Here is a 25,332-nt window from a genome sequence, read left to right on the forward strand (position 1 = left end):
CTGCTCAAATTATAACTTCTGTGAGATTATACAATTGCCTTAATTCCTGTGATTTCAGAGGTATTACCATGTTTTTTTTCATAATAGACATGAAACATTTTGCTAGAAGTGACTCTTGGTCATTATTTAATTGACATTTGCTGCTAACTAGCTCAGGGAAGCTACATGACTTGTAACATCTAAGAGAAAGCTGCTTGTCAATATTTGATTAACAGGGATTAATTTACACCATAGAACAGATTGTGTCTGTGTACTGTAAAAAGTCTCATCTAGTTTTTTTTCACCCTGTGAAATGTCACATTCAGGAGGCTGAGCCCCAGCCATGGAAAGCCACATAACACTGGAATTGGCTGTAATGTTCAAAGACTTTAAAGAAAGGTGCAAAGAAAATTAAGCTCTAAAAAACTATTTCAGAGAAATATCCAAATGGATAAATTAAGTTTAAAATGGCTCTGGAATGAGATGCATTTAAATAGATGTAGTTTGTTCTCGTTCACTTAACAAATGTACAAACAGTTGACAGCAGATCTCTCTTAGAAGAAACATAGATATCCTTGACAAAGTATTGTAGAAAATCTTCCCAAGAAAAATTGCTTAGCTGAGTTGTACTTCCCTGGGAGGGATGACTTCCTCTGTACCATCACCAAGCCAGCAACAGCCCAGTAGGGTGCAGGGAGCCAGATCTCCCAGAGGAGACCTACAACTGTGCTCTGAGGGTCACAGTTTTCTTTAAAGCCTATGGTACTGCTAAATGCATCCGTGTGACTGATTTTATACTGAAAATACTACCCTACATATTTAGGTCTCATTTGCATTTTACCTAACCTCTCTCAACTCTTAAGCACTGGCAACCGAATTACTTGGCTGATATCAAGATGTGCAAAGATGGTGGGCATTTGCAGGAATTTCTGTAGAACTTAAGAGGAGAAAACAGTGAACAGTCACACACAGTTAATTATATCTGTGCTGACTAAGAAATTAAGATGAAACAGAAATCCTGTAGGAAATTTGCAAAATGTATGTCAGTAATACTGACCTATGGTTCATAAATGTTCTTTGTAGTTTAACTCCAAATAGCAACTAAGGCCCACACAGCCACTTGCTTACTCTACCTCATGGTGGGATGAGAACTGTAAAAGTAAGGATACTTGTAGATTGAGATAAAGACATTTTAATAGGTAAAGCTCAAACCATGCACACAAGCCAAGCAAAACAAGGAATTAATTCACGACTTTCCAATGGCAGGTAGGTGTTCTGCCAGGAAAGCAGAGTTCCATCTCATGTAACAGTAACTTGGGAAGACAAAAAGTATCACTTCAAACTCCCCCCTGCCCTTTTCTTCTCCCAGCTTTATATTCTGAGTGTGAGGTTGTACAGTTTGGGATATCCCTTTAGTCAGTTGGGATCAGCTATCCTGGCTGTGCCCGCTTCCCAAGTCCTTGTGCACCCCCAGCCTCCTTGCTGATGGGGTGACCTCAGGAGCAGAAAAGTTCTTGACTCTGTCCAAGCACTTAAAAGCAATTAAAAAAATCATCCCTGTGCTATCCACTCTGCTCCTGGCACAAATCCAAAACACAGCTCCATACCAGCTACTGTGAAGAAAATAAGCTCTACCTCAGGCAAAACCAGCACACCACCTTTGGGTTTAAAAGGTTACATTTTAGTATCTTTGCTTTATGATTACCCCTAAATTACCTGAGGTTTATTTCTGAGAACTTTGTGACAATACTTAATCCTTAATAACACTGTATATTGATATCAGTAGAATACCTACATGAGATGTCTTCAAAATAGTGGCATCCTTTAAATCAGATTAACATAATCAACAAGGCCACTGTGAAATACTGGCAAAGGAAAAAATACCTTGACAGCAAGGCTAGAACATGTTTGCCCTTCTCTCACCTCTCCTAAATCAATGGGAAGCCAGTCACATAATTTACTACCTACCTTGCCACCAGAAGAGTTTTAATTTTAATTTAAAAAAAAAAGAGAGGTTTCCTAACAGCTTTTGTTTTATATAGCCTCAAGGCAGACAGAGTTAACTTTCTTCTTTTCACAGCTGGTACAGTGCTGTGTTTTGGATTTAGTAGGAGGATAATATTGACAAGTTTGGGCTGTTGCTATTGTATGGCTGCCTTGTAGTATTAAATTAATATTATTTCTTTTATATGTATATTATGGCACTCAATTGGCTGTTATTATGAGGGTTTGAAAATGAGAAGTGGATAAAGGAGGGAAAGAATTGGCTCACAGATGGTGGTGTCAGTTAACAGGCAAAAGAAACAAGGGTACGGCTTCTGTTGTGCTCCAGTCTCAGCACTCTGGAAACTCTGATGACTGCAAAGCAAACAGAACAGTAGAGATGTGATAAAAAGGATTTCAGGAGTGGTTTGTGCCCCCTCTTTAAAAGACTCCACAGTTAGGGGTGTGGGAATGCAGGGCGAAGCACTGCTCCACCTGTAGCTACGGACATTAAATACCTAGCGTTTAACCCTCTGCGTAGTGTGCCAGTATTCCACCCCTGACCCGAATTAACACCATCTTTTCTCCTTTGCCAGTTCGAGATCCAGTGGATGGTGATTCACTGCGACCCACTGAGACCCCAGCGCGAAGGCTGCGGCGAGCTGCCGGCTCGGGTGAGAGATGAGCCCTGTCCTGCCCTGTCCTGCCCTGCCCTGTCCCGTCCGCTGCAGCCCACGGGAGTCTCATTTCCCCCCCTCTTCCTGGCAGGCGATGCTCTTTTTTACCATACCTGCCTGGTGCTTTTAGAAATCCAGCCCCCCAGAGCAGCGGCAGCCGCCGCTTCTCTTTAACCCTTCCGTGACTGACAGCCTGCGGTGCTGCTGGGCCGGGCCCCCGAGGGCGCTGTGCCCCGCAGGCTGTCGGGGCTGTCTGTCGGGGCTGTCCCTCCGCATCCCAGCCTGGCGGCGGGACACTGCGGGCACAGCGGGGTCGGTGTCCCACCCGACAGCAGCAGGACAAAGGGTTAAGGCGCTGCTGGCACCCCGTCCTGGGCTGCCCGGCCGCCAGCCTTCCTCCAATCCCCTCCACCCTGCCAGGGCCGGGAGGGGCTCCGGCCGCGCTCGCCTCTCGCCCGCCCGCCCCGGCTGCCGCAGGCTGCTCCCTCCGTCCATGGCCCGGTGCCTGCTGCCCCTGGGGCTTTTCCTGCAGGCCCTTTGCCTCGGCCTGGCTCAAGTAAGTTTGTTCTGACTTTGGCTCTGTTTGTTGTTTCCTGTTTTTTCTCCCTCGCAGGTGACCCAGACGGGAGTCGAGGTAAGTGCGAGGGGGCGGCCGGAGCTCGGGGTGCTGGTGCAGAGGGACCGGAGGCTGCCCTGCCGTGCCCTGTGTTTGTCCCGTGTGCCCCCGGTAGCTGTGGGGACCGCAGGGCAGCGGTACCGCAGGTGTGCCTACCTGGGGCAGGTAACACCCGAGCTGCACATCCGCTGGATGGAACATTTCTGGGCACTCTGGTGTGTGGAGGAAATGTGTCCAGAGCAGCAGTGCTGTGGGAACCGAGGGACCGGGCTCAGCGCCCGGGGCAGCCTCCAGCTCACAGAGCCCCGTTGTGGGGCCGCGGGCAGAGCTCAGTCCAAGGAGAACAGAGCCCCCCATTATGGGCACGGAGACCTGCAGCCTTTCCGTGAATTTCCGCAGGCCGGCGGCGCCTGCTACCTCCCCTCGGGAGCCCGGCACTTTGAGAAAGTGCCTCTGGATGCTAATGTAATCCTGAGGAACCGGGGGAAACTGCTGAGCCTGTCAGTGAAGCAGGGAAAGGGCTGTTTTAAATTTTCTTTGCTAGTATGAACTCTCAGGAAGACTATCTCCTTTGTTCTGGCAGAAAGAGTAATTAGGGTAGCAAGTTTCAGTGTTTGATTCGCAAAGATCACTTTTATTTCTGCCACCCGGTCATTGCCATGTGGCATTTAGGTCCTGCTGGGTGGGGAGTGGAGCCCATCTGGCCCTGAGCACAGGAGAGTGGCTGGGCCAAGGGAAGGGGGGTTTAGCACCTTTCCCATTCCTTTGATGAGGGCGGTGTCGCCAGTCCTCATAGTGACAGTCAAAATAGGATGTAGGGCTTGTGATGTTCATCGGCTGTGGATGCAGCTCCTTGTCACAGCTGTGACCTCCTGGCTAACCCATAGGCTTTAACTGTGCTGGTCCCTCAGAATGGCTCCATGGTTTGTCAGGCTCTAATTGCTCCTTTTTTTCACTCCTTGTCAGAGAGGTCCCCCTGGTCCACCAGGCCCCCCAGGTCCACCAGGGCCACCAGGAGTTCCCGGTATTGATGGCATTGATGTAAGTGTTTCCCATGCCCTGCCTAGGAAATAGGAAATGCCTTAAGGTGTATCTGCATCGTCTGTCATCCTTTGATCTTCAGGAGTTTAATTTGGCTGCAGATACATGAAGGAATTGGTGGCTCTCAAGCTCTGTAGCGGGCTGGAATGAGGGGAGAAAGCAGATTTTCAGATTATCTTTGGTGTAGTAAACTCAGGATTATTTATTTTGTGTAATCAGCATCATATGCTGTGATTATCTGCCATTAATGGGGTGTAGGGGTTTTATAAATCTAATCTCAAAAGGGATTACATAGTGATGCCCACTCATACTAAAATATGATAAGGATTTGTGGCATTATTCTTGATAGGAGCTACTACATGTGTTCCCTTGATTCCAGTCAGATGTTTCTCTGATGATTTGTTACTCTGTAATAGCAATGATGTGGATTTAATATTTATTTTCTACAATAAGAGTCTGATAATCTGTAAATCAATGATTTTCATGAAAGACCATAAAAGGTTGTTGTAATTAATACCTTCCTTTCCATATCTTGGTAGGGGGAGAGAGGCCCAAAGGGCCCTCCTGGTCCACCGGTAAGTGATTTCAGCTACTTTTCATTTGCTTCTGCTAGAGAAGAAATTTTGAGTTTTGTTTCTGCGTCCCTCTGTGAATCATGCGTAACTGTCCATTTAAATCCCGAAGGGTCCAGATGGGGATGCAGGCAAACCAGGATCCCCTGGGCTGCCTGGAGAGCCGGGAGCTGATGTGAGTACACTTGATTTTCTGGAATTTCCTTTTTTTTCCCCCCTTTATTTTCTTCAAGAATAAATAAATTAAGCACAAGGGCTGTGCTGCCCTGTGGCCATGGAGAGGGCACTGGGCAGCTCGTGCTGTGGCCTCTGGAAGCCACCTCTGGTCTCGGGGCAGAGCAGCGAGGGCATGAGGAAGCTCTGCTGATGCATCTCCCCATCCTGTAGAAAGTGATAGAGAAGATCAAAGTTTCAACATCATCCAGTGTTGATGCCCTGTTAAGTCATACCTCTTGAATAAATTTATGGCTATAAAAATGCCTTCAAACATTTTTTGGAAACTTCATATTTCTCTCTCTTGAGAGTACTGCTAAAGAACATTTCTTGTTATGAAGCAAGATTGTTGCATTAGTACTTAGATGTTATGCCAGTAGGTAGGCAAGCTTAGTTTAATTTACATAAGCTTTTGAAACTGTAAAAATTTTAAATATGAAAAATAAATATTATATACCATAAACTAGAGTGTTAAAGGGTATTGCAAATTATATAAATGAAAAACCCTAGTGTCTATTTGAGGTTGCAATGCTGTTAGAGGTTAATATTTAATTTACTTTTGGGAAGAGATTTAGTGGACATGGAGCTGGAAGAGTCTTTAATTAAACTGTTCAAATTTCATATCTGTAAGAGGAAATGGGCTTTTTGAGTGACATCTCATACCACTTCACATTTTCCTAAAAACAATACAGACCCACAACCCATTTGTACATGTCAAAAGACTATAGGCAGATCTTTAAAAATCATTGCCTTGTACAATTTTTGCTCAAGGCATAGTTTTATTTTCCTTGCCAAAATACATGGGAACACAATCACATGAAACAGAACACACTAAATTCAACTCAGCTTTTGTATCTGTTCACACTTGTATATTCCCTCATCTTAGTGTATGAGTGAAAATGTAATACTAGAGTACAGTCTTTTGAAATATTTAACCTTTTTTATTTTCACTTGTAGAAAAAAAGTGAGACCTTATTGTACTTCCACTCTGCATTCAACTTTTAATTGGTGTTTTAGATTTATACGTTCCGTGTTTAATTGGTGAGGCAGTTCTGACTTTTTAAACTTCATTTTATTTAAAAAATTATTTCAGTGTCAGGTTTAATAGACTGTAAAAAGGTGATGTACAGTAATTGCTTGTAATGGTCATGTAAGCTTTCAAAATCAAATTGTCGGAACAACTGTGCGAACACTGAACTGCTGGAAGTGTACCAAAAAATTAATAGATAAATGTAAAAGAAAAGCTCTTCTGGATATCTGGAAATTTCTAAACCATGTAAACTGACTATAAAATTGAAAACAAAAGGAAAACTAGGAGCTCCAAAGGAATTCCTGGTTATAGTATCATAGTTTTTAATTTTAGCCAGATAGACAAGTTCAAAGTGGAAATTTAAATCCAACCTGGCAGCTTTCTGAGTTTTTGTTTTGTGTTGTTATCAATGAAGCTTTTATTTGAAATGGATAACACTGACAGTTTTTGACCTTAGCCATGAAATAAATTCATCAATCTCTCATTAAGAGGAAATAAGGTCATGTGAGATCACATGCTTAAGTCCATTGTGATTTAACTGAGTAATTCTTGAAGATACATATCACAGGCACTGTTTGTCACCAGAAGTCACTTGTGGAGTTCTATGTGTACATGTAAATAAATATTTGGAATGCAAGGCTCTTGCAGTTACTAATTTCATTTAATAGCTTCATTTTTTATGTTGTATAATGTTTACTGTTGTGATTAAGAAAAACGCAAAGCCCTTGCATTTAACATTGTATACCTTACTTCCAAAGGGATTCACAGGACCTGATGGCTCACGTGGAGCCCCAGGACCAAAAGGACAGAAGGTAGGAACAAAATTATGCATGAAATTATGGATTTTTTTAAAGCAGAATTTTTTTGTCTCTATGTGATCAATAAGATGCTGCAGCCTTTCTTACAATCCTAACATACCTATAGAATGCATATGTACTAGCTGCTTTCCACACAGCATGGAAGCTTCCATTCTTATAGCCAGCAGTAAGGAATGGTGGCTGGAATTACATTGTTGACATTAAGGTTGAGCATCTTCAGTAAAGTTGAGGGCCTTTCCATCTTGTATTGCAATTGTGTCATTGTAACATGCAGTGGGATACAGAACAGTGAAACCTGACATCTTCACCAAACAAATGAAATATGAATCAGAAGTCAGAGTAATAAGCATGCTTATGTTTTAAAGGGATGGGGGAATAAAAGGTCAGGGGCTGTTATCTTTTTAATACTGAGAAAGTCTTTCCTTTCTATCAAGTCTTACTGAAACCACCATAGCATTAATCAAGTGAGTAATACTTGCAGACTATGTCCACTAAATTATGCCCTCCAGAAGGTGAGAGAACATCTTCCTGGATGTTGATCGCAAAACTTGATGCTAATGCCTCTTAAAAACTCATATTTTATCTTTTAAAGGGGGAGCCAGGACTGCCAGGTGCTCGTGGACTTCCAGTAAGTAATACATTTAATATGCAAAGAGGATTTTTATACCCTTAAGTATTATTATGAAGTCCTCTTACCACTATGTACACAAATGTAGTGAAGAAAAACCCAAAACTATTTCTGAGGTTTCAAAGAACTCATAAGTTACAAAAGTAGTACTTTAAGGAACCATTTTGTCTTTATATCTAAATGTGCAAATATTATTGAAAGGTCATGTTTCGTTTGTATGCTGTAGAAAAGAAAGGAGCATGTGTGATGTAGTCACAAATTTTGGACTTACACCATTCTTTTCCATCTCTTTGTGAAAATGCTATGGAGACAAGAGAGTCCATGTTTCATTTGCATATTGGAGTCTACAGTTATTCCTGTTTTCAACTTCTGCCATGTGCTTAAATGGCATCACTGAAGTGTAAATTCTGTGAGAGTTCTTGTGCTGTTTTGCAGTTTTGTATGAAAACAGACCAAAATATGAGAAAGGACATGCAAAGAGTACCCAGTTGACATGCAGTTGGAGCTAACATCCATTTTTCAGGGCTGAAAATAATTGTGAATTTTAGGAGTTTTGCTGGTAGAAGAAGTGAATGATGGTTGGCATGTAGGAATTTAGCTTAGGAAAAAACCACAAGGAAGATGAGTAATGGAACAAGATGAATAGAATAAATTATAATAAGATTGCATATAATTAAAATTTAATTAAAAATTAGCTTCAATTTGGAGAAATTATTTAAATTAAATAAAAGAGGTATGGTATTCCAGTATAAAACTTCTCATGTATTGGCATTTTTGACCATTTCCTATTAACTATCATTAAATTTATATTTAGTAATTATTTTGATAGTTGGCCAGAGAGAAAATGATAAAATTATTCTTGAAGGCATGACATTATAGACATGTTCAAACTCAAGATTAATCACTTTGTGGACACTTTAATTTTCATGGATGCTCATTCTCACTTGAAAATTTGGAAAATAGGTAATATAATGACTGGCTGGTCTGTAGGCTCAATATATGAGTTAAATTTAGTCACAGAAAATGGCAGAATTGAAGTAGGTTCTAGGTAGACTGAAACCCCTAAATTTTAGAACAATTTTTTTTTCTTGTTTTGTTTTTTATGTCAACTAGATGGGGAAATATTTTCTGAGTTGTATGCAGTGCATATTACATCATCTAACCGCAAAGAAAAGGTAGTTTAAACTCTGTCAGGTATGTTTACTCAGATGATATGGGAAAAAATTATTACAGGGATGGACCACCAATTCTATGAGGAAAGGCTGAGGAAATCGTGATTGTTCAGCCTAGAAGGCTTGGAGGTGACCTAATTGCAGCCTTTCAGTACCTGAAGGGACCCTACAAGAGAGCTGGAGAGGGACTTTTTACAAGGGCATGTGGTGTCAGGACAAGGGAAAATGGCTTCAAACTGAAAGAGAGTGGGTTTAGATTAGATATTGGGAAGAAATTCTTTACTATGAGGGTGGTGAGGCACTGGAACTTGCCCGGAGAAGATTTGGATGCTCCATCCTTGGGAGTGTTTAAGGTCAAGTTGAATGGGGCTCTGAGCATCCTGGTCTAGTGGAAGATGTCCCTACTCATGGCAATTTGAACAATTTGATCTTTAATCTCCCTTCCAAACCAAACCATTCTGTGATTCTATGATAGGAAAAAAAATAAGGAAATAAAACAGAATTAGTGAAATACTTGGTTGAAGTTCTGTGGCATTTTAGCCTGTCATCTGAAAAAAAATAAACCTGAGTTGAGGAAAACATACATGATTTTAGCTCACCATTTACAGAATAATGCAAGAATGATTAATTTTAGACCCTCCAGAATAACTGGGTGCACAAAACATGAATAAAGAGGATTAATTGCAATTTTGAGGTAGAGATGTTAATTTGGAAAAGCAGGAAACTGGACCAACTTGTCAAAGTAGAATGCTGTTTCTTTTCAGAGCAGCAGGACTTTCGTCACCATATTTTGAGACTGTAAAAGCAATGAATCTGATAAGATTTTAGACATTGTTCAAAGCTGAGTGATTTTGTTTGCCCTGAGACTTTCAGTCTTAAGGTGATAACGCTTCAGTGAACCTCAGTAGGGATTGCCTTTGGAGTTGTTCTGCCTCTTAAGCAACTGAAGCTTGTATTTTCAGATGAATCCACAGGAATACTTATAATGAGGAAAGGAGAATTACAGTTTATTTAAAAAAAGAGAAATATGGATGTACTTAGTCAACTCATGTCATTACCCTTGTACTTATTAAGATTTATCCTTAGACTTCATGTTAGGAAGAAGCTTGCTGATTGATTTTGTAGCTCCATGGTTGTTAACCCATACATACAGAGATTAATGCTCAAAATAAATCTCCTAGGAAACCCTGTATAAATGCAATTTTCCCTCTGATGAATGGCTGTATGCTACTGAAGAAGTTGTGCAGCTACAGGAGGATTCTCAAAATGGCCAGAACTGGTCATCTGACCTTTAGTGAGATTAGATCTACGGACAAAATCCACAAAAACAAAAATACAAACTAACAACAACAACAACAACAAACTCCACAACCCCACTATCAAAACAAACAAAAGACCCCCCATAGAATCCAAACAGAACCCAACTACTGTAAAAACAAAACAAATAGAAATTATAGTGCCAAAGTGCAATGGTTCTAATTTTCAGATTGAGAGACTTTTGGAGAAGCTTTTACTACAAATGTGAAGTAATGGGACTGTTTAACCTTTGCATTCCTTTGATCCATGAAACCTCATTTACCAGAAACATAGTGAGCACAATTATGGATCTGCATAGTGCCTACATGATTAATTGAGTGCTTAGGTGTAGTTATGCCCTACATGATTAATTGAGTGCTTAGGTGTAGTTATGCACTGCTTTGAATACTCTCAGTGGCTTTTTGCAAGTGGACTAGTCCCTGGATAGTTATCCGAAGACTTTGTTTTTCACAAAACCTCTTGCTTAAGTTATTAAAATGTTCAGTGCAAACAGAAAATCAGAAGCCTTGGTACAATACTAATTAGTTTTAAATTATTATCACTGTTTTTCATGCTCCTCTAGTGATATTTATCAGCCAAGTTAGGACTTCTGGGTATATTCAAGAATGAGTGCTAAGGACATAAAGTTTTATATACACCATTTGCTTCTCTGCTTCTGTCACATTTTCCTCCCCAGAATGTACCCTGACAATCTTCAGTTATCATCCCCTTTTTTGTACATTTTTTCCTGCTTTGTAATTTTATTTTAATTCATTCTCTTTGTCTAGTCTCTTTGGTGGGTAATCTTTTAAATGACAGGTTTACAAAGTTCATAGAATTCTTACGATTAAATCAAGTAATTTTTTTATTAAAGTAATTTAAACAGATATCTCTGCCCTGTCCTGGCAGATGGACCTAGGGCTGCTGTATTAAATGCATGTATTGCACTCTTTAGTCCATTCTCTCTTTTAGCTCCCTCTGACTTTTCTGTGAGCTGATATTTTGCTTGTGGTTTACACATGTGGCATATGGGGACAACTGTGTGTATTTAGTGACAGAGAATTTGAAAATATTTTGAAGTCTACTAAAACACAGTCTCCAGCACAGGGTGCATTTACAAACACTGGACTCTTTGTGGTACTTAGCAGCTTACAGGGCAGGTGCCTCTGAGGCAGGGGATGACAGACTCTGGATTGCTGCCCAGGCCCATGTGCTCCATATGCTCCGTGGGTCAGACGAGCACCTCCATAGCAGGCAGCAAGCACCTGGGCATGTAAGGCTGCAGCTCAGGCTGTGTGGAGAGACTTTCCCTTTAGGACACAGACAGGAGAAGGAGCATGAGCAGCTGGTTGGGACAGGAACTGCTCTGTTTATGTCCTTACAGATGATTGCCCTGGAGCTGCTCTCAGCTTTGCATCTTGGTCTGCTGGTAGGGAGTTCAAGGCCAGAAGGGTGGAGTAGCTGGAGGAGGCATTGATTGCTAGGGGAGAGTCCCTGCTATTTGCAGTCTTAAGTAGGAAGGTGAGGAGATGCAGTGGAGGGGTAAGAGGAGGGGGACAGCCTTCTCCGGGGCCACTGTGTGGGCTGGACACAGTAGCTGTAGCTGCTTCTTTTGGTATCATTGACATTCCCTGCCACTGTTAGGGGGAGTGTTAGGAAGGGGTACTCCAATGAGACATGCAAGAGGGTGGTTTGCTTCTTTCAGAGGTAGGGGATATTATAATACTGAATACGTGATGCAGTGAAAGTTGGATTTGTGTAGTCAAATACAGATACTTGTTATTATACATGATGAGTTGTAGCGAGGAAGTGTGAAGCAATAGCAAAGGGATTATGTAGGTTATGCAAGCTTATTTTCTGCTGTGTATTAAATGGTTAAAAGGCAATGATTCTGATGAATGCGTGAAATTTCCCCTGTGTTATACCGACTCCTCTAAACAGACTTATAAATACAAACCTGGATTGATATTCTGTGCCTTTTTTACTTACATTCATCCCAGGTGCCTTATTACGTCAAATCTGCTGAATACTTAAGCATATTTGGAATTTTATATTTTAGTGTTTCGTACATATCACTGGTACTGTTCTCCATAATATTTTCCATTGGCTTTAATGATGCAAGACTGAGGGATTTGTTTTCATAGAGGGACTATATCATCCAAATAGGCAGAAACACATTTGTATCTTGGACACTTCTCATTAAAATGACTCAGAACAATACTGATGAAAAATGTAAACAGGAGAAGTTTGGTGTTCTTTCTGATTACCAAAAACCATCAGTTTAATGGATTTAGGACTCAGGGAAGCACTGCAGGGAAAAAAGTTCACTTTTATAATAAATTCAAATGTACTTTTAGAAGGAAATTATTATAGCATAGATATGTTTATCATGGTAGTTGATAATTAACTAAACAGAAAACCTTTAATGTCTTCATTCCTTTGTGGAAGTATATGTTTTATAAATATGTGTAATGATACTGCAAGGCAAGTTAATCAGTAATTTAATTTTCTCTAGTGATACTGATTATCTAATAATAAAATAGATTTTTAACAGTAGTTAAACAAGTTTTCAAAATGATTTTACAGAATCAAATGAGGGGGTTTTTACGCCTTTCTTTATCTGAAATATTCTATCCTTGGAAGACAGCTTTACTCAGTTTGGAGCCCTCCCCATATTTCTGATCTTTTTTTCATATTTCATAGGGCAAGGGGATTCTTGGACCACCTGTAAGTAGCAACTTTAAAATTCATAAATATACTGTTCAATGAATCTGTTTGAATATTTAATAAAGCTATTATACTGTAATTAAAAATTAAAAGTAATTCAGTGAAAAAAGAGATGGTTTTAATTCCAACATAGATGTTCTATGTCAACTGTGTATGTTTTCTTCAGCTACCTCTGAGGTTGTGTGGGTCTATGGTATATGTGGCAAGAATATTGGTGTCTGAAGGCATAGTTTGTTTGTGAGAATTACATGTTCTCAGTCCTTGGGTATTTGTTACATAGGTATTATATGGTATAAAAATACTATTTTCCTTGGTTGTTGTAGGGTCCAGCTGGTGCAGCAGGACTTCCTGGGGAAGTAGGTCTTGCTGGTCCACCTGTAAGTACTACTGTGTTTCTGAAAATTCAGGTTTATTCAATTTCTAGAAGGTTCTTAAAGAAAAAAATGGGCCATCTAAATACTATTTGGGCTATCACACTGTTTTCAAACATTTTTCCCTCTGCAGTGATCACTGGTAGAATAAGGATTATGTTTGAAACTCATCAGAAATAAGAACAATGAGTAGCACAAACTCAGGGCCACCTGTCAGATTAGAATTAAATATTTCAGAGTGTCCCATACTCTACTTCTCTTATTCAAGAAAAGCTGAAATCAAAAAGCAGACCTGACAGAAATACAGGAAATGTAAATCTTAACTACTTAAACTACTGGTTTTCATTTATTTACCAGTCAACATGGCAATTCAGTATTTCTTTTTGGTCTCACTTTAAGTGTGGCTCCATCTATTGACCTTACTGCTGAAATGTGCACTCAGTTTCACCACACTGTCATATTTTGACACCACGCTTAACCGAAATGGAAGATGAAACCAATTGGTACTTTTCTGCTTGGAATCTGAAATAGCATTAAAATTTGTTTAATAAAACCTGCTTTTAAATGCAGTTATATAAATGAATTTAAAAAGAATATTAAAAACTACAAACTTGTTTCAGAATATGATCCATATAGCTCACTGTCTTGTCTGTAGGAAGGGCAAGAATGGATACCAAGGGAAGTGTGGCTATTTATAAAGGGCATTTATCTGTCACGCTGTCACAAATTCTGGCAGTTAGTTGGTAGTTCAGAGACTGACTGAATCAGAAATTGCATCTGTGATGCCTTTTCAAAAGCTGCATGTGAGGCTATCCTCCATTAATGCAGTCAGTCTCTGAATCCATTGGTATCCCAAGCCTCCATAACACATTGTAATAATGAGTCCCACAATGTAATTATGCATTGCATGGAAAAGAATGGCTCTATAGCTCTCATGTTTTGAGAATAAATTAATAATTTTTCTATATTCATCTTGTTTATTGCATTTATGACTTAATGAAATGTAAAAAGTAATATTGAAATTACAATAATAAGTTAAAAAGTAGTCTCTGCCCAATTATTAGATCTATTTTAATTACAAACCTTCAGAAAAAATAATTTGCAGCGGTTCCACTTTGTCTTTACTTGTGAAAGCACTCAGCATCAAAATTTCACAGAAAAAAAATCTAACTTGATAAATTAATCTTGTACTCTGAAAAAGTGGATTTTCTCTTCTCTCTACTTTTGCCAGTTACTAGAATTCTTTTTGTTCATAACTTAATAGCAGTTATAGGGAGGAGTGCCTTGAAAATGCTGTGGTCAGATGTTTCAGATTTCTAAAGCAGGCGAAAATGTTTTGGTTTTCTTGTGACTCCTATTTCACAACATGGCTGCCATTCTACTGGAAAAAAAATGTTTTCCCATTCTGTTCTGGGAGGCAGGTTGTGGGTTGATGTTTTAACTGCCTACCTAGTCTGTCCTTCTGTAGCTGCTTAATTTCTCACTGTTGTTGTGTGGACTGAATATGTGACTACTGGTTATTATTATTATTACTATGAATCAACTAAATTGTTTTGCCCTTTTTAAGGGAGATCCAGGAAAAAGAGGGCCACCGGGGCTGCCAGGACCTCCAGGTCCTCCAGTAAGTGATTATGTTTAATATTCGCTTACATCTGAGTTTTGCGGGTTTTTTTTGCTGCTTGAACAAAACTTCTCCCCAAGTTCTACAACTGAATACTGACTTTAGGATATCAGAAAGATTTTGATCTTCCATTTGGAAAGCAAGTTTCCACTCTTTATGGTTATAATAAGGTAGTTTGCAATGCAAAGTGGGTAATTCCTTCATGATGCCTTCCCATTTCTGTAAACTGCAAATATACAGGTTTTAAATTCCCCTGTGAATCGTAATACTTTAAATGTAGTCTTTGTTGGGCCTCACTGGTATTACTTCAGTAGAGGCAGGCTTTTCTCTGTTAGGAGCAGAAAAAGGTATTTGGCTCGTGAGACAGAAATATACACTTCTAGGTGGGTTGAGTTCTAATGTCTTTCTTGTAATCAGATCTACTTGCAAGGAATAGAAGAAAGCTTTACAGGAGTGTTTTGCCTCTCCAGGGGAACAGCTACCTTTTTTTAACTCCTGGGAGGAAGGATGTGTGTTATACCTTTGTCTTATGGCAATTTACCTGCCCAGAGAAATAAAATGGAGAACTTGGCAGACACATCTCAGTCTGGGTGCTGGGAAGTGCAAGCTGCTGGGAAAGGTGTTGTGCTAATGCCTTTTAAAAACTGTACTGTTCCTCTGCTGGGAACCTCCTCCCCTCACTCTTTACAGGCAGATTCTAAATGCATATCCTTTATTTATGCCATGTTTCTTGAAAGTTGCCAGATAATTAGTGGAGGCATTTAAAAAACATGAATGGCAAATGAGAGTAGTTTGGAAACAAGTGGAAATGAGTTCTCAATAGTGGTGTATAGAGCTTCAATTCCTAAAAGTTGTGTCTGTTTTGCTACAGTCCCACTCCAGTTGATGACACTATGAACCCAAATGCTCTTGGCTTTCTAAAAATTCTTCTGTGTATAAGACCATTCTTTAAGGAGCTCATTCCTGAAACTCTCCCCTGCTGTTGTCGGAAAAAAGTGTGCTCCCTCCCACAGGGCTCCAGAGAATCCAGCTGCTGCTGTGCAATAATCTTTCTCCCTGTTGTGCCTCATAAACCTCCTGTTGGCTTCCATCAAGTATTTGATTTACTATGAGAAAAGGCCTTCCCCCCACTGAGTCCATCTCATTATACACTGATGTCTAGCTTATTGCAACTGTCATCTACCAATACTTTTGCAAAGATTGTTTTCTCTGTAAAAATAATTTTCTCTGTAAAGACCTGAATCTTTCAGTGAATGGCACTAAGTTGTTCTTATTACATAAATTGTCTTGGTTTCTGTAGGAAATTAATGGGGTTTGGACATATTTATTCTATATTTAACAGAAAGTATAATTGAAGTAGTTTAAAAAGCAAGAGAAATATTTTTTTAAACAGTTGTTTCAAGTTAGAGGAAAGGACCTGCAATCCTGTAATAAAATCCTACAGTTAAGGTGCTTTTCATGTGAGAGATCCTTTGGTTGATTGTATTTCTGATTCCAGGTTTAGATAGTACAGTAATTTCATGACCATAAGGTGCACTGGACTATAAGGCGCACCCCATCCCGAGAGTCGGCGAATTTTGCAACTTTGCAGATCATATAAGGTGCACTTTTTTTGCAGCGAAGATCCGCGCCGCGTGCAACAAAGTAACTAATTAGTAATGGAATCCCACGATCGTGGAGTTTACTGGCATGTGCTCAAATTGGAAACATTTTAACCTTGTAACCTTTGAACGCAGCCCCAAGCGCCCTCCCTGTGGGTGGGGCCCAGCACTCCTGCCAGCCCCTGGCTGGTGAGGTGGGGCTCGCAACTGCCGCGGTTCAGGGTGGCCATGGCTCACACCTTGGTGTTGCTGCGGTTCAGGGTGGCTCGGGGCCGTCCGCGGCTCAGGGCAGCGTGGCGCTGCCCGCTCCCTCTCTCCCCGTGCGGCTGCCGCTGGCCGGGGGCTGGGCGGTCCCTCTCAGCCTGCGCGGCCACTGCTGGCCCGGGGCTGGCTGCTCCTGCCCCCCATCGCAGCTGGGCTCACGGCTCGCACTTTTTTTGCAGTGAGGAGCTGAGCTGCGTGCAACAAAGTAACAAATTACTGGCAGTTTGCAAACATTTTTCACAGACTGGTGTAGCCTTTAAACGCAGCCCCAGGTGCCCTCCCTGTGCCACAGGGCCTCGCACTCCCACCTGCCCCTGGCACCGGCTGGCGCAGCTCGCAGCTCCTGGCTACCACCGCGCAGCCGCGGGTCCCGGCTTCCCCTGCCCGGTGGCCGCAGCCGCCATGGGCCCAGGCACTCCCACCCGGCGCTCGCTGGCACAACTCCTCCTCCACACCACCCGCGCTGTGTCGGCAGTGGTGGCTGCTCTCTGCCTCCTCCTCCGTGTCGCCCATGCCATGCTGGCGGTGGTGGCTGCTCCCTGCCTTCTCCTCTGCACTGCCTGTGCTGTGCTGGCAGCGGCAGCTGCTCCCTGCCTCCTCCTCTGTGCCACCCGCGCCGAGCTGGTGGTGACGGCTCCCTCCTTCCCCACGCAAGGGCCGGGGCCGGCTCCCTCCCTCCCCACGCGGCTCCTGCCGGCCGCGCCCACCTGTTCCCCTCGCGACTCGGCGCTCCCGCGGCACCACCCCCACACTGCGGCTCCTACTTCCAGGTTGGCGAATGTCACAACTTTGTAGATCATATAAGGCGCACCGGACTATAAGGTGCACTTCTGGGTTCGGGCTGAAATTTTAGTCAAAAGGGTGCACCTTATTGTCGTGAAATTACTGTAGTTTTGTCTAATCATTGTGTTACCTAATGAGTAATGTCTGCTTATTTCTGTATTGCTGACTTTGATTAATTTAATTTAATTTAGGGAACGATTGGCCTGCAAGATGGTGACCTATTGGTAAGATTATTGTGCATGTTTTTATTTCTTTGTAAGTAATCTCAGACGATCTTATTCAGCCTATGTGGTAATAACTATGTGAATGCTTTTCCAGTGTCCCAGTGCTTGTCCACCTGGCCGGCCAGGACATGCTGGTTTAATGGGAATGAAGGTAAGAGAACTTGTTTGTTCCAGCATTCCTTCCAGAGATGCTGCCTCAAGGTACTAGGGAGGGTAATTGCTGGCTTGAAAAAGGACATTTCACTGTTAATTTCAAAAAAGATTGCATCAGTGTGGTTGCTTATGGTTATTCAACGCTTGACTGCCAAAATAACCTCTTGTTGTTGAAATCTCTTGCTACTCCTCTAATCTTCACTGTAAAATTTATGTGTGATCCTGAGAGGATTAGAGTATGTGAAGGATTGCTTAGTTTACTTCCTGGATCATTTGTGGTCTGACTCGAGAAACTCTCAATATTCCCCCAGATCCTTCATTTTTTGACTTCTTGTTTTCTTTCTGGAAGGCTTGTAACATGCTACATTGAAATTTAGCATATTTTGAGTCTCATTTTGCGTAAGTTTTTAAAAAAATATATTCTTTGCTAGTTTCTAGAAATACTGTTGGCCTCAGGAGATTTTAATGGAATAACATACGAAGAAATACTAACCTGCCTAGGAATGCAGCCTTGTTAGATATTTTGAGCATGGTATTTAATGTGTAGTGTTTCCTAGACAGGTGAGGAAGGAGTAGTGAATGGGATTGAGAAGGAACAGCAAGACAGCTCTCATAAGTCTTTGTCTGTTCTGGAAAACTGTATTTTAATTTTGAATAGTCTCTATTTATTTATTTAGTTTGGGATTTTTTTGTTTATCTTAGGGACAAAAAGGTGCAAAAGGAGAGTCTGGTGAACCTGGAAAACAAGGTTATAAGGTAAAATAAAAAAAGGCAAAAACTGCTGTTGTTTTCAGCAAAGTTATAGTTGTTTAGCCCTGCATTCAGAAACAGCATTATATTTTGTTATAAGTATTAATTGTTTTAACAGAATGAATGAAGTGATACTACATATTATAGTGCTCCAGAGTAGTCAAAGGCATATCTCTATTCTTTATTCATCTGTACTATGAATTTATTATGATGCACAAGTCATACTTCTCTTGCTTTTTATTTTGATTTTTCAATTTACTTATTATAGTACTTATGGGGAAAATTGAAGCTAAGTTTATGAATTAAAAAATTTTCAAACATTTAAATGTAGGATAATTCCCTGAATTTACCAAGTTATCTGTTCTGCAGCACAGATGAGTAATTTCATGAAGAATGAGAGGGAAAAATACATTTGAGATGGAAGGGACTCGTAAGCAGAGGCCAAGTCTGATTCGTCTTGAAAACTGAAGTGTTAACTCTCTCAAGATGTTTCATTTGAATTAACTTGTTATAAAACCTCTTTAATATTGAAATATTTGCTAGAAATTTTCAGATTTGCACTGCCTTGGTCCATACTTCAATGTTGCAGGGAAAAACCATTAGAGAAAACCTTTTGCACTTTTAGTCTGGAAGAACAATAAACCATAGAATGTTAAGAGGTTGGAAATAGACCTTAAAGATAATCTAGTCCCAACCTCCCCTGCCATAGGCAGGGACACCTCCCACTAGACCAGGTTGCTCAAGGCCTTACCCAGCCTGGATTTGAACACTGCCAGGGTTGGGGCATCCACACCCTCCCTGAGCAACCTGCTCTAGTGTCTCACTACCCTCACAGAAGGGAATTTCTTCCTAAGGGGTAACCTAAATTTTCCCTCTTGCAATTTGTACCCTTTACTCCTTGTCCTATCACTACAATACCTGACGAAATCCTAAAGACATTAATGTCAGGAAAAAATGGAATGACAGATTAAGGATAAAATATTATTCTTTATACTGAGGCTTCTTTAAAATTAACCTTTTGTCTAATAATGGAATGGAATGGAATGTGAACCTGAATGAGTATCTGTCTGAGGAAGTGGTGTGACTTCATTTGGATTTCTTTCAAACAGGACAAGGTGACAGAAAACTTTAAGTAGGGAATGCACCTCATGCAATGACAGAGCAATATGCACGGTATGGATTGGCTACAGGTGTATGCCTTTTGCCTTCCCAGGGTGAAGAAGGGGACCAAGGACCCAGTGGTGAAGTGGGAGCTCAAGGCCCTCCAGTAAAGTATTTCCTTTTAAAGTGTTACTAGTTTTCTTCATAATGGTGTGTCTTTTTTTCTTATTGTAAGAAAAGAGATATTAGAAAGCCTCCGTGCACTTTTCTCTTTATTCTACCATTTTGTATATGAATCAAGGTAGAATTATTGAATTCTTTCCAAAACCTACAAGCAATAGCTTGGCACAAAGCTCCATATAGTTCTATGGAAAGGCTAACTTTAAAATCCATTTCATGATCTAAATTTTGCATTGTGCTTGATTGTGAAAATAGTTGGATTTTTTCCCGCTTTTGATGACTCTTACTTCATTGTGTTTAAAACACAATCAGCTATGAAATTCAGACTTAGCTAAGATTTTAGGATGAAGTTGCAACCATTGAAGAATAGGTATTCTTTTCCCTGAAGTTTTTTGCCTTTTGCCTTGCAAAAGAAGTATCCTTCAGTCATACCTAGTTATTTTCTTGTCCTGATTCACTGTGCTTTGTTCTGACACACTGCCTCAGCTTGTTCCCTGTGAGGAGCTCTTATGGTTACCATGACTGAAAAGAGCCAGGGAACAGAATAAAGAGGTCATTCTGAGCAAAAGAAACAGGCATAACACCTTTAATTTCTATGGTTTATTTTCTGCTGGGGTCTCATGCTTTTTTCTTAGGTGTAAAAGTATTCATTTAATGCTATTGGTGTCCAGATTTGACACTATACAGGAGCCTACCTTAATGCACATGACATCTAAATGCTAAATTATAAAATTCTCTATGAACATAGACATATGAAAACATAAATCTCTGGATTGTGACTAGAAAAAGATAAAGAATAGATTAAATTAAGGAAAGGGCGCATTCCTTCTGATGCTTGATCCTGAAAAAGTATCCCTGAAGGCTTGGTGCAGACCAAGTACTTGTGTAAGAGGCAGCTTCTGCTGTCTGAAAGGCCTGTGGGGACCAATTCATTTTATTTAGTTTGGTAAAGTTCTTCAATCACTGTGAAATAACACAGTAGGATTAAAAAGCAATTAAAGATTGACTTTTTTTTGTATATGTTACTCATAGCATTCCACTGTACTACCAATTGGTCACCATAGAAACAAATTCTAAAATAATTGTTTTTTATTAAAATTTAGGATTCATAATATGCAGAAAATGATATCAGATAGATAATCCATGTGAAGAAAGACAGACAATGCTTTAGAAGCACAGATGGAGAGCCTGGGAACTCTGCTGAATCTTTTAATATGCTCCTAACACCAATGAATGAAAGGGTTTAAGTATGCAGCCTCCACCATGGCACCTGCAATCCAACCAATGTATTCCACTGACAAGATCTGCATAAGACAGCCACCCCTGGGAGAGGTGCTGCTTTAGATAGAAAATGTTGGATGCCACCATGTGCCTACTTCCAACTTTGATCTTAGAAGCAGGATTAAACTGTGTTCACCTCCCTTGTGGGGTTGCTGTAATGATTGTTGCATTATCATGATTTGCCCCACCTTTTAGGCTGACAAGGCTTCAAATATTCTGTGCAAGATTCCACCTAACTTGGTGAGGAGGAAGTAGAGGCTGCCAATGTGGAATGTGCTCAAGGAGTGGGTTTAGGCTAAGCTGTGGGGAGGTGCCTGTAGCTGTTTCAATAACGCAGTTGCAGGACAAGTATATTCTGGCTGAGGGTTTGGTCTCTGCAGGGAGGAGACATCTCCAGGTAGTGTCAGTCTCTTAGGGAGAGGAAGACAGTGAAGCCAAATTTCCCACAAGACTATTTTGAAGGAAAGTGATGACAGCTCTGATGATAATTATGGTACATCCTGCTGCATTAGGATCTCTGCTCAGTCTTAGTGGACATGCAAACTTAGCACTTATACTCTCAAAAACTTACTCTATTTTATCTGCCTCAGGAGCTCAGTAAAATTTCCTTCATCTGTCCAATCCCCCACTTAAGACAACTTAACACTTTTGCAAATTTGGCCATCGCAAGTTCCTTTCACACAAGCTGCAGGTGAGAATGCTTCAACTCTGAGGTAGCCAAAAAGAAAAATCAGTGGATTTTTTAGGTTCTTATGGTGTATTTGTGGTTTTATAATACAGCCTGATAGGTTTTTTTATTATTTTTAAAATTCTAAAATAAGTAAAATATCAAATTGCCATATAAATTAATAATTCTAATAGAGCAGTTGTTAGACGTCTCCTTTAATACTAAGAAAATAGTAAAATAATAATAAAGAAAAGGTGTAGAACTCCTGAATCTTCTGTCTGAAAACCAGGACAGTTCTTATGAAAAGAATTAAGCATAACTTGTATATACTTTTCTATTTCAGGGCATTCTAGGTATCAGAGGTATAACTGGCATAATGGGACCTAAAGGTACCAAAGTGAGTATTAACCTTTCTTTCTATAAAATAGCCTATATTAAAAAATAGCCTATAGTAAAATTTCTGAATGTTTTAAAAGCTTATTTAAGCTTCTTTATTTCCCCTGTATTTTCTCTCTCTTGCCAGCTGTATTTCCATAGCTATTGTACTTCTTGTTAGAAGAAAGGTAGCCCAGTCCTTCTAATAGATGAAGGACATGTACTCTTCGTTCCTTTCCCCCAATCCTTGCATTTACATTTGGCATGTATGCAAGTCTATTATAGTTAGCAAGATAGCAAGTCATAACAATTTTAAACTATAGCACAATTTAATCAAAGCTAAAATTTATTAAGTAGTCTCTCCTGTGATTTGTATCTTCCTAAAGCCTTTTACTTCCATCATCATCCCAGTTTTTGTCAGGAGTTTTTATTGAGAGTTCGCTTTTTTTCCCATTCTTTCATTGACATCTCCGTCTTAAATTGCTGCCAGTGGGATTAATATTTATGTGGGCTCTTACTTTGCTGGACAATTTTCCTTCTGTTTCTCAAAGTGTTTCTGTTGTTTCAAATCTTGGTGCTACATTTCTAGTTTCGTGATCTTGTTAAATCCATATGGTAAAAATTTCTGAAAGGAGTAGAATGTGGCAATCCTGCCATTGTCTCCTTCTCCATAAGTCAAATCATGTAAATCTCATTATTATCTTCAGGGACAACATCAAATTTCTCCTGATTATGAATCTTCTCATGAATGATCCTTCCTAACCTCTTGGACATGTTTGCTAAGCCATTACTATCTTACTTCGCTTTTCTGGCCTTTGTGTGTTCTAATTCTTTGTAGTCATTTGCCTTAATTTTCTGTAATGTTTTGTCTTCTTGAAATATTTACTACATCTGTTTGAAAAAGGAGGTGCATGTTCTCTCTAAATCTTTTTTTAAACGATTTTTTATTTCAATTTACACTTATTTACAGGGTAGTGATTGCATTGTTTCCTTGAAACATATGTGATAAAAATAGCAGTACTGCACCTGATTTCTCTGCATATTTTGATGTTATTCTATTATGTGGTGAAGGATATAGTATATTTAAAGAGGACACAGAGATTTTTTGAAGTAGCATGTAAAAGTCTACCTCCTTCCTAGATCTTTCAGAGAATTATCTGAATGTTAATTTTTGACTGATATTTTTTCATATTTAAATATATTTGCTTTCATATCTTCATTAAAAAAAAAAAAAAAGAGATACATGAAGAAAATTGATTGTCTTTTTAAAAAATTGGAGCTATAAAGCCTCCTCATCTGCGGAGACTTTGTAGCTCCAAGCAAAGCAGAAGGACACATACTGCTCCAGCAGCTCACTTTAATTTCTTGTGTTACCTATTTGTTTTGTAGGGAGCTCGTGGTCTTGATGGTGATCCTGGTCCCCAAGGTCTTCCTGGTGCACCTGTAAGTAGAGTGTGGGTTATCCAAACACTTTCCAGTTAGTGAAACCTTGTGGCTGTGAATCAAAAAAGCCTCTGATTAATTCAATTTTATTGATTCCCAACAGGTGAATAAATGATATTACAGTGATATCAAGTCAGTAATGTCTTAATGTTCCCAAAGAATTTGAGGTAGATGAACCCATTTTAACTTCTCAGTATGTTATGGTTTCCTCTTCCTTCTGAGTCCTACTGGACATTAGGGTGGCTTGGAATTTTTCAGGTGTCAAACTGGAGCAAAACCCATACAGGGTGATTTGTGCAATATTTGTTGGAATCTTTTATTGTGTGTGTGTGTGTGTGTTTTATTTGTTTCTGGTGGTTGGTTGGTTGGTTTTATTTTTAAATTTTTCCTAGCTTTCTTCTTCCATAGCTGGAAATTGTGCCTGAAATAGCCAGTAACTGTGTTAAACCAACAAGTGTAACATCCTTTGCTTAGACACTCCTGAAATCTCAGATGATGGTTTGAGCTGTTTTTAAAAATATATTTGTCAGCTGCATTTTTAAGAAACTTCATTTCTAAAAATAGTGTGATTTTGAGATGTCTACTTTCACCAAATGTGAGTTGTACTTGTTGATTTTCTGAGAGTTCTAGCTAAAAAACACAAAGAAGTTTATTCTGGTTTTATTTCTAAAATATTTTTTTTCTGTAGGGGGATCAAGGACAGAGAGGTCCACTAGGAGAGACAGGTCCAAAGGGAGAAAGGGTGAGCACAAATTTTGACTGTTCTTGACTTGCAAACATTAATAGCATATACACAGTGCGTAACTGGTACTTTCAAAATAAACTGCATCTGAATGAGTATGCCTTGACATTCTTTTAATGTAATTTCATTGTCTTTAGTCTGATTTTTAAATATTGTTATTATTTTCAGGGTCCTCAAGGTACAAGAGGAATAAATGGCCTCCCTGGGCCTAAAGGAGAGCCTGTATGTATATTTAATTTCTTTATTTGCTTCATTTGATGTTACTTTGTATATTAGTGCTTGGGCAAAATCTTTTCAATGTCACAAACTTTTTTTTTTTTCTCCAAGGGTTTACCAGGAGTTGATGGCCGTGAAGGGATTCCTGGAATGCCTGGAGCTAAAGTAAGGCACAATTGGCATATTTCTGAGCTTTGGAAGTGCCCTAGATTTGTTCATTAATTTGTGGCTGCTGCTCATGGCTTTATGCACGTTATTAGGGCATTTGAATTAACATTTCTGTACTACAGATCCAAAAGTATGTCAATTCAGTGTTCCAGAAATAAAATTTTCCCTCATGTTTGATTTGCATAAATTACAACTTAAAATGTTTTACAGGGTGAACCAGGAAAACCTGGAGCTCCAGGTGATACAGGGCTCCAGGGATTGCCAGTAAGTATCAAGTATTTTACTTTGAAAGGTAGGCTCAGTTCAAATGATAGAAAGACTGTGTATAGGTTGATTTGCCTCTGATATTGGAGAAATTCTTGTGAAAATCCAAGCAAAGGCTCAGGGGACAGTATATGTAATGGAGGAGGAAATTCTGCTGTGTGTATGCAAAACTTTGCACAAAAGTCTAGATTTCCTTATGATGCCATTGTGAGGAACTGGGCCTCACAGAACATCTGTGACCAGGATGTGACTCCTGTCATGTTTATCCTACCTGAGACCCCGTGGGTACTATGCTGTGACCCCATAACTAGGGCTGGTCCCATTGTATTGGCTGGGGCCAAACTCTTCCCAAGCTGAGCAGGAAAGGCTGAGCTGC

At 40.0% G+C, this 25,332-nt stretch overlaps 1 protein-coding gene across 1 annotated transcript in view; it reads left to right on the forward strand.

Annotated features, from left to right (window-relative positions):
• Positions 1 to 25,332, forward strand: part of COL9A1 (collagen type IX alpha 1 chain) — a 63,494-nt gene that overhangs the window by 11,368 nt on the left and 26,794 nt on the right. The window contains exons 6-25 of the mRNA XM_033054948.2: positions 2,559 to 2,636; positions 3,253 to 3,273; positions 4,222 to 4,296; positions 4,836 to 4,871; positions 4,981 to 5,043; positions 6,870 to 6,923; positions 7,522 to 7,557; positions 12,729 to 12,752; positions 13,076 to 13,129; positions 14,691 to 14,744; positions 17,584 to 17,616; positions 17,711 to 17,767; positions 18,472 to 18,525; positions 19,733 to 19,786; positions 22,092 to 22,145; positions 23,513 to 23,566; positions 24,255 to 24,308; positions 24,477 to 24,530; positions 24,636 to 24,689; positions 24,903 to 24,956. Of these exons, the coding sequence (XP_032910839.1) occupies positions 2,559 to 2,636; positions 3,253 to 3,273; positions 4,222 to 4,296; positions 4,836 to 4,871; positions 4,981 to 5,043; positions 6,870 to 6,923; positions 7,522 to 7,557; positions 12,729 to 12,752; positions 13,076 to 13,129; positions 14,691 to 14,744; positions 17,584 to 17,616; positions 17,711 to 17,767; positions 18,472 to 18,525; positions 19,733 to 19,786; positions 22,092 to 22,145; positions 23,513 to 23,566; positions 24,255 to 24,308; positions 24,477 to 24,530; positions 24,636 to 24,689; positions 24,903 to 24,956 (1,017 nt within the window). The remainder of the gene's footprint in view (positions 1 to 2,558; positions 2,637 to 3,252; positions 3,274 to 4,221; positions 4,297 to 4,835; positions 4,872 to 4,980; positions 5,044 to 6,869; positions 6,924 to 7,521; positions 7,558 to 12,728; positions 12,753 to 13,075; positions 13,130 to 14,690; positions 14,745 to 17,583; positions 17,617 to 17,710; positions 17,768 to 18,471; positions 18,526 to 19,732; positions 19,787 to 22,091; positions 22,146 to 23,512; positions 23,567 to 24,254; positions 24,309 to 24,476; positions 24,531 to 24,635; positions 24,690 to 24,902; positions 24,957 to 25,332) is intronic.

This window comes from Catharus ustulatus, chromosome 3 (genome assembly GCF_009819885.2).
Source record: "Catharus ustulatus isolate bCatUst1 chromosome 3, bCatUst1.pri.v2, whole genome shotgun sequence".
NCBI lineage: Eukaryota > Metazoa > Chordata > Aves > Passeriformes > Turdidae > Catharus > Catharus ustulatus.